The following is a 14,210-nucleotide window of genomic DNA, read 5'->3' on the forward strand; positions in this document are numbered from 1 at the left end:
GAGAAGGCAGTGTTACGTGACTCTTCAAAAGTTTTCCTCCTCTCTTGAAAATTGGCCTAAAAGCAAGGATCAGTTAGAAGAATAGTCTGGCTGAGTAAATCCAGGGGTCTGGCCCTCCCCATCCTGGTTCTGACCATGAAAAGAAGCAAAAAGAAGTGCTTTTATAGCACTTTTTATAGTGCTGATTCCCCTGAGTGCTCTCCCAGTATTGAGGAGCCATCTGACTTAGGGGCTCTCTGAATCACTTGGTGTCTTTTTATTCAGCCCTCAATAGATTTAACAATGCAAACTCTTGGTACTTGGTGGCAAGCACAAATCCCAGTTTGATTTCATGTGCTAAGTACTGTGGCTTTCCGATTCCTTTGCTATTTGATAAAACTGATGCATTTTGAGTTTGGTTTTTTTTTTTTTTTTTTCCTTCCCAAGGTCAACTGTTCTAAAGTGACAGTCTTAAGGTCTGGAAAATTCCTTTTCTCTTCAGTCATTGCTTAAAGTAGGAACAAAACTTTTAAAGGAGTTTTATTTCTTTTAAATATACCTATTGTAATTGTCAGGGAAAGTATTTAAAATGGTTTGCTTTACTCTTTCAACCTATAACTGACAGCAGCACTGCTCGTCAGAGCCTTGTTGTGAGAGTGGGAATGAAATACCCATTTTAGAATGCCATTTGTGTTATGTAAAGTAATATTTGCTTACTGGAGAAAGGCAGCACAAATCTTTCAATTTTTCAGATGATTGTTATGTTGATCTACTTCTCTAGAAGATTATTGCTACTAATTTATAGATTTTCATATTCTTCTTCACTTTATTTAACTGAAATTTTTTGATGAAGAAGAGAGGTGATACCTCTCTGTATTCAGGGAATGATCTTTTTGTATGTACAGCGTGGTTTTCTGTGTTCAGGGAATGATACAATGCAGATACTCTCTTCTAAGCATTAGACAGCTATGGTAAACCCTTAGGTTTATTTATTTATTTTTAATGCTTTCAGGTTGCATGATGGTAGTACATTTGAAATAACTGTTATGCTAGTTTGCTTGTCTCTGTGATTAAAAATTCAAGTCTTTCCTTCTGATACACCATTCTTGTATAGAATCCATTATGCTCCTGAGTTTTGCAATACGCAAATACATAGCTGCTGTCTATATAAATTATTCTTATTCAACAAACAGTTTAGTACAAAGTCCTCTTTCATCTCTTTCTTCCAGTTGCTGGTATTTTTTTTTACGAACATAGTGGGTTTTGTTGCTAGCAGTGACTAAACAGAGTTATTTTTCAGAGGTTACACAAAATAACAATGGCTTGCATTGAATCGGCTTTTCATCCCGAAGTATCCCCCAGAACTTGGTAAAAAATGATAGTTACTGCACAACAGGAAGTACTTTGTTCTCTGCAAAAATAATTGCTATCGTCAGGATAGAAATCAGGAGGAAGCACTAAAAAGAAAAAAAAGAAAAAGCTAGAGATGTAGAGTGTTTGTGCCAATGAAATGAACATAACCCTTTACAAGCAGAATGCAGTTCCCCAGCTGTGAATCTGAGCCGAACATGGTGGTCTACTACAGTCTTGACAGTCCTGAGTACTCTCGTGAGATCCAAAGCCTGGATACGGTGGAGACATTTATGCCCTTACACATTCCTCATGCATCTATTCCCAATCCCACACCTTTAATTAGCCTGCAAAATTAAACAATGTGTCTATCTGGGGGAAATTTTGCCATAAGTCACTATAGTGTTGGGGACAAATATGCTGTTAGTGAAAAATAAAGAAGTTTAGATCTGGAGAAGTTCAAATTTCTCATTGCCCAATCCTCTGTATTGCTCCTGTAAGAAGTCTTATTGTTATTGCCATCGTCACCATCACTATTTTCTTTTATTATTATTTCTATTAGTATTTTCTCATCTTGTGAACAAGAATCTGACCAGATATACATGTAGATGGGTGAGTTGGTCTTCCCAGCGCAGTGTAGTATGAGAGCCAAATTATTTTAACAAAGAGATTAACAGAATTTCAAGGATTTTTAAGATTTAAAAGAACTTCCTGGGAGCTGGAGTAGTTGCCTTCTATGGGAGAAAACCAGCTGATCATTTTATGTATTGTGTATGCTCATTTTAGTTGTTTGTTTGTTTTGTTTTGGAATAAGCCATGTTGGTGGCTTAATTCAATTCCAAACCATTTTTGATCAAGTTTAAAGCATTAATTTTTGACATATTTTTCCTTGTAAACTGAAAGTCCTCATAGACCTGGAGACCATCCATTTGGTATTGGAGCTCTGAGACTCCTTTTTCTGCACAGACAGATGGGAACTCTTCTTACCCTAGGCTTAGGTCCCCTAGCTACGGTTGTTTTGTTCAGTAACTTGTTCAAGAAATTTGAGCCTCATTGTCCTGAGGTGAGACACACTTGAAAGGAAGAATTTGCCTTCCTCATTACAGTGTACACAATACTACATATTATTACAGAACTGAACTTGAATTAATGTATGCAGAACTGGACTTGAAGTGTATTCAGATTCTAAATTTAATAGCACTTTTCTAGCCCGAGAGAAAATTGTTGTCTCGGAGAGGTTTGTCAGCAGCTCGAGTAAAGTCTCAGATTTGTAGATCAGTCAAATACACTGATGATTACTAGGTTTGAAGTTTCTTTGATGTTTCCTTGTAATGTTTCTCACAAAACTTGCAGAGTTGCTTTCTCCAAGGGGTATTTTCTGTCCACTTCAGCTGAGCTCTCTACAAAGGACATACCGAGCCTTTTGCTGAGGTCTGGCTAACCATCTGCTGGAGGTGAAGCCTTTCACCTGCTTTTAGCTTCATCTGCAGTGAAAAGCATAGGCACGTCAGATGGGTTTTCTGCTTAATTCCAAAGTCACTATTAAAATGTCACTCTTCACCCTTGTCAGATATAAAGAAGGGTAGTGAAAAGTTAAAAATGTTACTGACTTACTTGAGCCTCTCAAATGGGAAGTTCAATCTGCAGAATGCCATAAGGTTATACCTTTTCTCAATCAATTCTTTGGAGACATTATTAACTACAGAGTTAACAATCTTGTAGGCATTATGTTTGGAAAGAAGTACATCACCATGCTAAACATTAACCCGTCCATCAAAGAAGCTACTGCTGGGCAAAGAATCAGCTGTTATGCAAACTGAACCATTCATTTCATTTTGACAGTGATGAGATGTTTGCTGTGCAGGACCTTTTCCTTCCAACCACTTTCACCTTTTCAAAGATCTCTTTTGAAGCCAGTTTCACCCCCTTTGGAAAGCTATACAAAATGTATTATCTAGGCATTGATGATTTTAGCTAGCTATGTAGTAATTAGCTAATTACTCTTTATGTGTGCCTTCCCCCCCCTCCTCCCCTATAATTGCAAAAAAAGTGGTAACAGTAAATGAAACATTTCCAGGGAAAAAAAAAAAAAAGTGGGTGGGTGGGTAAGGAATGGACAGAAGGGGAGTACTTTTCACCTAATTGCATGCAGTCTGACAGCTTTGTCATATCTGTAGTAAAAATATAGGGTGAATATTTGCCGTATCCATACAAGTGGCTCATGTTATGGAAATCAGAATTTTGCTGTATGTTATTCCTGTAGTGCATCACAGTTTTAGAATAGTCAAGTTTGTTGTCAGCTTAATGGTTGATTAAGCTAGGGCTTTTCCCCTCATGAGATGTGACAATTTTACTAATTGTTTTAGAAAGTAATACATATCCAGTAGTAAAATTCATGTAATGTCATGATCTTTCATTAGAAATAATATTGTGTGTACTGAAAGTTGGTACCAAACATTTTAATTAATTGATAGTTATTTTATTTTATTTATTTTGTTTTATTTTATTTTATTTTATTTTATTTTATTTTATTTTATTTTATTTTATTTTATTATTTTTATTTTATTTTATTTATTTATTTATTTATTTTTTTGCTTGAGGATCAATATGAATATTAAAAAAATATTTTTAAAGATTATTTCAGAGAATAAAAAATGCATCTAATATGAAGGAATCACACTTAATACTTTGCCATTGCCTCAGATAACTCTATAATGTTGATTCAGGTTTGCAAATCATTTTTTTTCCTTACAGTAAGTTTTAGCTTAGTGTTTCTAAATACTGAAATAACCTGTTTATTTCAAGTTAAGAACTGAAATGCTGATAATTCTATGTTTCTACCATCTTCCAAATAATGATAGATAATCCCTATTTTCTCAGCTCTGTATTTCATGCCTATATCCTGAAAACAGATTTATTCAGCTTAGACCAAAGCATTGCAATGAAAATGTTACTCTTTCTGATAGTCTTTATGGTTGTTTAGTTTGTTTTGGTAACAAAATTTTCTATAGGCTTAAAAGTTGCTTTTACTCTGTACTCAGCAGTTTGAAAACTGATACACAGTTTTATGCATCAAAATGCATTGAAATACTGGAAAATACAATTATATATATATATATATATATATTTTTGTATATTTATCACTATAAAAGGAGCAGTGGTAGTGGGTTCATAATGTTTATATGTGCATTCCCTTCATTACCTCAGAAGTGTTTGATGCAAGAGAAGATAAGACTTCTTGCAGTAGGCTGCAGGTACAAGTGGTGCTTTTCAGACCTCTGCATAGGACTATGTATATAAAGTGAGACATACCTGATGTTATTATCTGTGTTATGTTGCTCTTATCAGAAGGATTGCTGTTTGACATGATGTTTTATTGGTCTTGTTTATAAGTTATTCGAGGTACTCTCTGTGATGATTTAGTTTTCATTTTTGTTTTATTTCCTTTTTTTTTTCAGGTAAATATCAGCTGTCTCCAACAGTGAACATGCCCCAGGATGACACTGTCATTATTGAAGATGACAGGCTGTCAGTACTCCCTCCACATCTCTCTGACCAGTCGTCATCTAGTTCCCATGATGATGTTGGATTTGGCACTGTTGATGCTGGTGGATGGGCTAAAGCTGCAATTAATGAGTCAACAGACTGGTAAGAAGTTAAAAATAGATGACTGCAGTTACATCTTTATCTTTAGTTTAATTTTTGGCTACTGCTAATATTAATCTTTTTTTCTTTTCTTTTTCATCGCATTTAGATTTCACTATTTTTAGACTTGTAATTGCTCCTGTTTCTGGAAGGAAGTCTGTACATATTATTTATTAAACTTTTTTTTTACTTTTGGATGGAGTTTTGTGCTTTCTTCAAGCCCACTTGTGGAAATTTGCTAATTGTTTTAAGACCAAATCAGCATATAGCTGTGCTCATTTGAAGATTTAATATTAATTTAGTTACCAACTGAGATAGCTAAAAAAAAAAAAAGCTAAATTTAGCAAAGATGAAAAAATTCCAATTCAAAAATTTAATTTATAATTCTCGCTGTAAATATTTCTAAGTCTATAAGATAAATGTTTTATTTTTATATTTTTGTAAATACTTAGGAGCCTTCTAATATACTTCTTTATACTTTCTTGATTTTCCTAATAACATACAGTAATTTTAAAATCTGTTTAGAGGACAAGGCAGGTCTTTGTACTTCCCTGTTAGTGTTAATGGTTGTGCAACAAGAATTAGTTAAGACTTCTTTATTATGAAGGGATACCTTTTATATCATAATATGATTTGTATCATGCAAAGGTAGTGTACTATAATAATTTCACATTTAAAAATATTGAATGTAATTCTATTTTATATGTTTAATCCATAATAAAAATAATTTCTTTACATCTTAGGTTGATTCTCTAATTACTTTTATACATTTTAATATGAGACTCTTAATGAGAAGTACATTGATTTCTATTATTGACTCGCTTATACTCCTGGCAAAGAAATACTGTTTATTGCTTAGTTAGTATACAATTAATACAGATCTAAGATTTAATTTGCAAGTCCTGTAATTATCTATAGTAAGAGCAAAATAAAAGCCCACCTCTGTACACTTCAACTTCTTAAAGCTAGATAATTACCACAAATGGTGTGAAGTATATGAATTTTCTTATTTCTCTTGTCTCTCGAGCCTGTTATGAATGTGTCAGCAATATCTTAATAAAACAGCAATAGCACCTGTCAGCTGATATGCACCTGTCAGCTTCTTCTGTGGTTTATATTAGTTTATTTCTTCTTATGTCTGGGAATTGTGCTCTGTATTTTTAAACACAGTTTTAATGATTGTATAAAACGATAAAGTTTTTTCATCCTCATTTGCCTTTTTCGATGTTGCAGCTCTTCTCGCGGACAAGTCATACCTCTAATTTGGGCTCTTGAAAAGTCCATCTGTCTTCTGTAAAAGCTTTTAGAGCTGAAAATCTGAGATGTTTAAATAGCATAGTACTCAAGACTGCATATAATGGCTTATTGCTGAGGGATTTTTTTTATCCGAATATGAGCAAAAAAATACAGCACAAAGTAAGAGACCATTTGAAACCTGCAGATGCTTTTACATTTACTTCTGCAGCGTATCTTGCTATTCATATACTTCTTTGAAAATGAGCATTACAGTAAAGAAAATAGAGATTAGATATTGTGGAACTGATCATGCCCAAAACCTTTAAACCTGTATCTTTATAAGAAATTGTAAAGGTCTTCAAATACAATTGCAGTTAAAAGAGTAGATGAGTACAGCGCCTTACAGGATAATGTATTCTATTTGTAAAAAAAGTAAATAGCAGTAGAAGTAGATTGTTGCATTAATTTCCTGCTGCTAATGGATGAAGGAAGACTTGTAAAATGAAGGTGCATTGTATGATTTAGCTGGAAGGCACAAAGGGTAAAACTAAGAATATGGATGAAGGGTTATCCAAACAAGAATGGCAGCTGTTCCGAATCACAGAAGAAAATGTAAGCTTTTCCAGCCTGACAATATCTCCCTAATCCTTGATGAAAATGTTATGAAAACAAAGGGGCAATAAGACAGGATTAATAAGTGGAATTTTAATAACATTGAGGGTCAGAAGACGGTTACATTCTTTTAAGGATCAGCTGTCATTCCAGAAACCTTATTTGTTAAGTATTCTAGAATATAGTAAATTGCATTTGGCAATGCTTAATGACTTGCATTAAATTCACCTTCTGTCTTCCATTAATGTAGTTGAAAAATATTAAAATGAGGCATTTTTAGGGATATTAGTTACTCCTCTGTGCTCTCTGGCTTTTCTAGTTACGGATCTTCAGTGGGGCTTTTGAACACTTTTGCGCAAAATAGATGTATTCAAACTCCTGTGATCTGCATGTTCCCTAATTTCTAAAACACCTGTGGATCATTAATAATAGAAATAAACCAGAACATGAAAACTGATGACAGAACGTAGGACTCTGACATTTGTACTCTAAAAAGGTATGGGATATCATGATGTCAGAGAGTAAGTAATTTTTGGTGCTAAATAGCTCCGCTCGTATTCCAGATACGATGCAAACATACGGTAATAATCCCCATAAGAAATGTGCGTGGAAGATAGGTGTGCTAAATGCAGATATGGGCAATGCCCTTAAACATGGGGACAGTTGAAACACTGGGATTTGATCTCCAGAATTTGTGATTGCTGATGCTGTGTCAGACCCCACCATCCTCTACATGAGAATGCCCTTTCCAAGTTTTGTTTAACTTTGGAGTTTCAGTGTGTTCTCAGGACTTCAAATGAATATATGCATGCAGGCTGTATTTACATGAAAATGATATTCAGCTTTATTAGAAGCTTTATGTATGCTGATCAACGCAAGCTCATATGAAAAACGGAGCATGCAGCCAAAACAAATAGTGTTAGAAATTCACCCCTTTTGAAGGAAGTGCCACATGATACATTTTGTTCGGCAGGATGGAGCTGGTCATCCTTAACTAACGTGAGCTGCATTAACGGATGTTGCTAGAGAAAATTTTCACTTAGTAAAACCACATTTTTCGAGCTTTCAGAGACTGTGCTGACTAGTAGAGAGCCAGAAACTCCTGTGTGGCCTTGGGAAAGCCATTTATGATCTGATTACAAAAGGTGTTGAGTTGGGTCACTCAGAGATTGTTTTCAAACTTAGGCGGTTCATATTCATCTACAAGTTGCACTGCTGAAAATGCTAGAAGGATGTATTGACTACATCCATTTTACCTTTTGGTAGTGTGGAGATCATTTTTTCCCTGTTTTGTGGATGTGAATGCAAGGACTAAATAGTGTTTTTTTTTTTCGTTCAGGCTCTGATTCATCAGAGCTTTTAAGCATATGCTTCAAAACCTTGCTAAACTATGCAGACATCTCTGAAATAGTTGCTGCAATTAAATGTAAAACATTATGAGCCTGAGCCAGAAATATTAAAGTCAAAAGGCACTTGACATTGACTTTATTCATAAAAAGTTCTGATTCTGCTCTTATTTAAGTATTACATGCTTGTCACATGCACGTATCTTATTATTTGTAAATCTGCCACTACTAGACTGAATTTCTTCTACACTGCCTAGTAATGCAGATAGTGATTTTCATCATTTATAGGACTCGATGCCTCTGGACACATTTCCTTAGCTCTCTTCATTGTTGTGCCTAGTACCCAGGTGTTTCTCGATCAAAGATGCTTCTATAAATTACAGTATGTGGCATGCATAAGCATGTTCACATTACATAATTTAAAAGTGTAAGTTCATTTCTGCAGAAACTTTTCCTGTTTCTCACTAGGTATAAAACGTGAATTTTAACTGGCCCTTAAAATAGAAAATAATTATTTTGAAATATACTGCATAGTAGCATGTAGGTATACAATATTTTGAATGACATGTAGAGAGACATGCTTAGAGATCTCAGTGACAAGATATTCAGCTTTTTTATCATGAAGTGCAACAATTGAAAGAGGAATTTTGAGGATTTTTTCCCTACTGGATAGATAATGATGGTGCAAAGTACTTTATTTTTATTTTTTCCTGTTGTTTGTTTGTTTTTCTCAGTAATTTATGCTTTAGATTTCTCCTTCTGTCAACTTAAGTAGAAATCTAAATCTTTGGGCTTGCCTTCAGGCTCTTATTAACAGTTTTCCCTTTTTTGGGAGTCAGAAGACCCTTGTGTGAATTTTCTTTCTATTTGCAGTAAGTGATCTTACAGTGGTCATTTAATTGCTTCTCTTTCTCTCTCCTTCTCTCCCTCTCTCTCCCTTTCTCTGTGGTGTGGCCACGGTGACACATTCCAAGCCTAGGGTTTAGCTTGCACACCAAACTCATTTTGCCTGTGTTCTTGCATTCATGATTCTACCAACATCAGACCGACATTATTAAATCTGTCTTCAGAAAGCTTCTGAAGCCAAGGTCATGCAAGAAACCTGCAGAAGAGACCAAATCTGAGTCCAACTTAATGATGAAACCATTGTGGTGAATACTTGCTCTTTAGTAGAGTACTAAGTAAAAATATGTTTGTCTATCATAGCCAAGTTAAAACCAGGAAATGCTATAGAATTTTAATAGGCAGTCCTTAAATTAAGAACTTTGGGAAGTCTCTGGGGGCTTCAGGCAGGACAGATTCTGTGTATGCTTTACAAAAAATATTTTGTGATGAAGAAAAATATGATAAGTTGGTATTAAGAGAATATACTGGTTTCTCATTAAGAAAATGGATTTTTTTATTCTCCCTCAAATTATTCCTGTGTTGAGGTCATATATTCTGATAGTATATGTATAGTTTACACGAGATATGTACATCTTTCATTAAAGCTCATGAGTGAATTTTTTTATTCTTTTAAACTGGAATTGCTTGATGCAGTGAAACAAATTCATTGTGTGTGTAACTGACTACTTGCATTGGTTTATTTAAAAATGTGTACTTTATTGTTGGTTGAAGTCACATGCTAAATAAATGCTTTTCTCTGCAGAGTGAAAGGTTGCGTGATCTTGATAAATGTTCACATGATTTTTCTCCCTTCCTACAGCACTCTTAGTCCAGATGTTGATCCAGTGCTTGCCTTCCAGCGAGAGGGTTTTGGACGCCAGAGCATGTCAGAAAAGCGTACAAAGCAATTTTCAGATGCCAGTCAGTTGGAGTTTGTTAAAACACGAAAATCCAAAAGCATGGATCTAGGTAGTGAGTGATATTTTTTCAATTGTTTTCTTTGAACCTGATTTTCATGTTGTAAGTATATAGATTTTCTAATTTCAAACACATTATTTATGTGCAGTAATACTGTGCATAAGGTCTACTGGTGTGAAGTAAAGTATTCTTAACATGAATGTCCAAGTGGCCTGTGTATTGTTCTTACCACTTGTAAATGTCCATACATTTAAATATCAGAACCCTCTGGATATACAGCTATATGTAAATATTGAATATATTCATTAAAATAGAGGTGAAAAGTGCACTTAAAAATCCATGTAGAAAAACTGTGTAAAAATGTACCATGCTGTGGTTATGGGTGCATAGAATTATTCTCAGTTCATGATTATAATTCAATTAGCCTTAAAGACCCTTAGTAGCTTTTATTTTATAGGTGGATTTTGATTAAGATATTAAAGATGCAAAGTGTTGTTTTTTTTTTGTAGAAATCGTTCAGAATTAGAAAATCAAGGTAGTCTGACTTCTGGTTGAGACCTAAGTTTTATATTTATATCAGAAGCCCTGAAATTAGGAGCAACTGAGACAGGCCATCAACTGTGATCATTTTAACTGGTAAAACAACTGAGAGGAAGCAAATGCTAACCAGCCCATCTATTTTTCTGTATTGAATTTAGATTCTGAAGTACGGAATCTAGTAACCTTAAACAGTGAGTTTTAATTGCTTAAACACAAAAATCCATACTCAGAATAATAAAATATAATCAGATTTGCTCCTTTACAATAATTGTCAGTATCTTACCTGCAATCCCTAATTCACCAACTTCTTCAGAGGACAGTAAGGTTGGTGGCATTGACTTGTCTTGACTAGTTGCGATGTGCTAACGTGTAAATAACATATTGTACCTGCCTGTGATGTGAACACGACTGACATTGCATGAAGGTTACTTGTTTGCTGCCATTTCTATCCAGAATGTTTGCTTACTGTTACAGTTTATATGCATGAAGGATGACATTGCTAAGGCCCCCCTAACTTGAAAAAAAATACAGAAAAAAAAAAAAAAAGGAATGTTGGATGCATGTGGGGCATGGGCACTAACTGGGCTAACCGTTATACATTTACCTTTTAACAGTAGCTGACGAGACTAAGCTCAGTACAATGGATGACCAGAAAACAGGTAAGAATTGACAGTAAGGCTGTTGCTATAGAAACCTTGGTCAAAGCAGCTTACCACAATTACAGAACTGCCAATCAAATTGCATGAAAACATGAATATTCCAGTACTTGCATGGCTGCTCTCTATTGTGAATAATCAAGTCATAGAGAAAAAGAAAATTCTCTATAGAGATAAGTATCTAGGGTGGTATATTCAAGCAGGTCATATATATCTGGCTGTAGGTAGACACCTGTTTCTACACTTTGAACTCATAAATATTCACAGTTGTCTTGATTTTTGTCCTTTCAACGAAATCTTGGAAAATCTTCTCCTCGCTTCAAACTCAGAGGAATGTAGAAGAGTCAAATGTTTGGCTTACACTGCTAACACAGTGCTTGAAAATAATTCCTTTAATTCCAAAATTGCTGTCTTTGCCTTGAGTGGTCATCAGATAGATGTTGTGAGTTGAACTGAGGAATATTAGTGCAACTCGATTTGCTTTTGGAACTGAAACCAGAGCAGTGTAACAGAACAAAAGAATATGTAAATAGAATATTTTCCACATACGATAGATTGTAACACTTCACACAATGATAATGAGAAATAGCTTTCAAAGCATATTTTTTATTAGTAATTAAAATAATGCACCAGCTGCAATTATTAGCCTTTATGATTTATTAATACAAGTTAGCTTTTGACCTTTGGAATGCTGTTTTAATTAGGCTAGATCCAGAGGACACCATAACATTACTTAGCTCTAATTAGGAACAATTCACCTTTTAAACCTGACAATATTATTTATTTTAGCATGATTTGGGGAGCAGGGCATTCCACGCAGAATTTATGATTAATAATTCACAACTGCATCTCTGTTTAACGACACTTTACAACATGAGTAGGAACATTGAGAAGCTGTAACTAATCAATTGACTGCATTATATTTTTTATTAAAACAGATAAAACTTCAAGCTCTTAAAATGTTGTAGAATATGGTCATAAACTTGCAACCTTACAAATTGAGTATGAATAAAAAAAATAATATTGAATGTTTTGAAAGATTAGGGCCATCAGAATGTATGAATTGTGTTAATGGTTATGGTAAGAAACAGAGCTTGGGAACTGCCTTCACCATGAGCACTATTCACAGAAAAAGAACTTACAGATCAAACACAAATTACTTGTAAATAATTCTTCATTTAATTATTAGCCTGCTTATTGGAATGGGATGTGATAACAATGATGTAAATCCTGTGTTTTAGCAAAATATGATGCTTAGGTTTAAAAGTGCTTTTGGTGGTATCAACAGAGTATAGTTTTTCTATATGTGTGACACCTGGATTAAATTCCAAAAAGAGACACGTCAGACAACTTGGGTGAACGAGCGTGACCGTAACCATCTGGACTAAGCAGTTACATATTTTGTGCACAGCAAGCTCAGTGGCTGGAAAAAATGGAAAAAAAAAAACACACCACACCTTTGACTATACTTTTTCTTATTTATTTTGTGTGCTTTTAACCAGGTTTAGTATGTAAACATTGCATTTCTCCCATTACTGAAGATGGATGTGGTTTTTAAACAAACCACTTACTGCAATTTGGCTGAAAAATCATCTGGTACAAGAAAAAAAATACATCAAATGTGTGGTGAACTATTATTTGATGAACTGTAGAAGCCAGACAAATTCAGCATATATTTACTTTAAAGAAAAATAAAAACAAACACTGTTGCAGTCAAAGTTGGATTTAATAGTATTAGCTGAAAAGGAGAGCGTAGAACTCACCAGCCCTAGTAACTATAATAGATTTTTAATTATTTTTCTTTCTGTAGTTCACTTGAAGTGCCTAATCCTTGCAGTGTTTATAGTTCATTCTAGAGGTTAGAAGTATATTCAGTAGCAATTGAGCGTGGCTCATTTATTGAGTCCCAGGCATGCTAGCAGGTTGGTTTTTTCTTTTTTCCATGTCCACAGTGAGGAAAGGCCAAAACACTCTTTCAAGCCAAACAACAGCAAAACAAACAAGCAAATCCAACACAGAAGATGTATTTAAATTATTTATTTTTACAGGGTGCTTTTAAAGTAAACTTTTATTAAATGGAAACAAAGCTGAAATACTTTTGATGCAGTTACTTGTTCTAGTCTTCCCCTGCCCCCCTTCCAGCAAAAAATGTTACTCTTTTCATATGAATTGAAACAGAAATAGAAGAATTTATCAAATCTAATGTAGCAGATGTTAGTAAATTCAAAAATAGACTAATGTCCTTTAAGAAAGTGCTTAAAAGTAGACTTTGTGCCTTTGCAAAACTGCTTTAATCAAATAGAGGGAAGTTTTTGACGTCACTGGTAGCATTTAACCTAAGAGTTAGTAAAAATAATGTTTCAGAAAGAAACAAAAGCATCATCTAAAACCATTTAAAGGGAAGTGCTTTTATAGCACTAAAAAAATACTTTTATAGCTTTTAAAAATAGTCACCAAAGGAAGCCTCCTACGTCCTTTAACACCAGACTTTTTGCCTTTGCAATTCGCCCATGCAGACTTGTGGCACCTTATAAATACTTAACGTAAGATTAGAGAGGTGGGAGCATCGTGAGTTGTTAAACAGAGTCAGTGCCACGGGAAAAAAAGGGGGCTTGGAGCAGGGAGCATCACGTAGGTTTAATGTGGTCTGTGAGTATTAGATGTCTCATTGGATCTGTGTGTGCGGTGAAGCCCTGAGGTGCCTGTGCCACATGAGAGCCGATGCATGCAACGCCCGTAGGTCGTGCATGAGCAGAGGGTGCTGCATGGTCTGGAGAGCAAGGCTTGGCATTATCCCCAGGGACTGGCCAGCTGAGACACAAGGGTGGCGGTGCATGCCTGGTGGGCAGGGGCTTGGGATGGCGTGAGCATGGCACAGAGCCTGTGAGAGGTGGATCTGGGTGTATGGCACACAGAGGAGAGCAGCGTGGATGGACGTGTAAGCAGCGTGCAGGGAGGCTGCGCACGCGGTAGGATTTACGGATGGGGTGCTTCTGTGTTGCAGATGGCTGAATCCACCTCAAAGGGCGGATTATTTGTTAAT

The 14,210-nt window shown here is 35.1% G+C and overlaps 1 protein-coding gene across 9 annotated transcripts in view; it reads left to right on the top strand.

Moving 5' to 3' along the window:
• Positions 1–14,210, top strand: part of PARD3 (par-3 family cell polarity regulator) — a 447,831-nt gene that overhangs the window by 281,146 nt on the left and 152,475 nt on the right. For 4 of the 9 annotated variants that reach the window (XM_082753473.1, XM_082753470.1, XM_082753471.1 and 1 more), the window contains 3 exons: positions 4,788–4,977; positions 9,874–10,025; positions 11,126–11,170. In XM_082753473.1, coding sequence (XP_082609599.1) covers positions 4,788–4,977; positions 9,874–10,025; positions 11,126–11,170 — 387 coding nt within the window. The remainder of the gene's footprint in view (positions 1–4,787; positions 4,978–9,873; positions 10,026–11,125; positions 11,171–14,210) is intronic. The other 5 variants (XM_082753468.1, XM_082753472.1, XM_082753475.1 and 2 more) reach the window with 3 other exon arrangements.

Source organism: Aythya marila, assembly GCF_965140915.1.
Source record: "Aythya marila genome assembly, chromosome: 2".
Taxonomy (NCBI): domain Eukaryota; kingdom Metazoa; phylum Chordata; class Aves; order Anseriformes; family Anatidae; genus Aythya; species Aythya marila.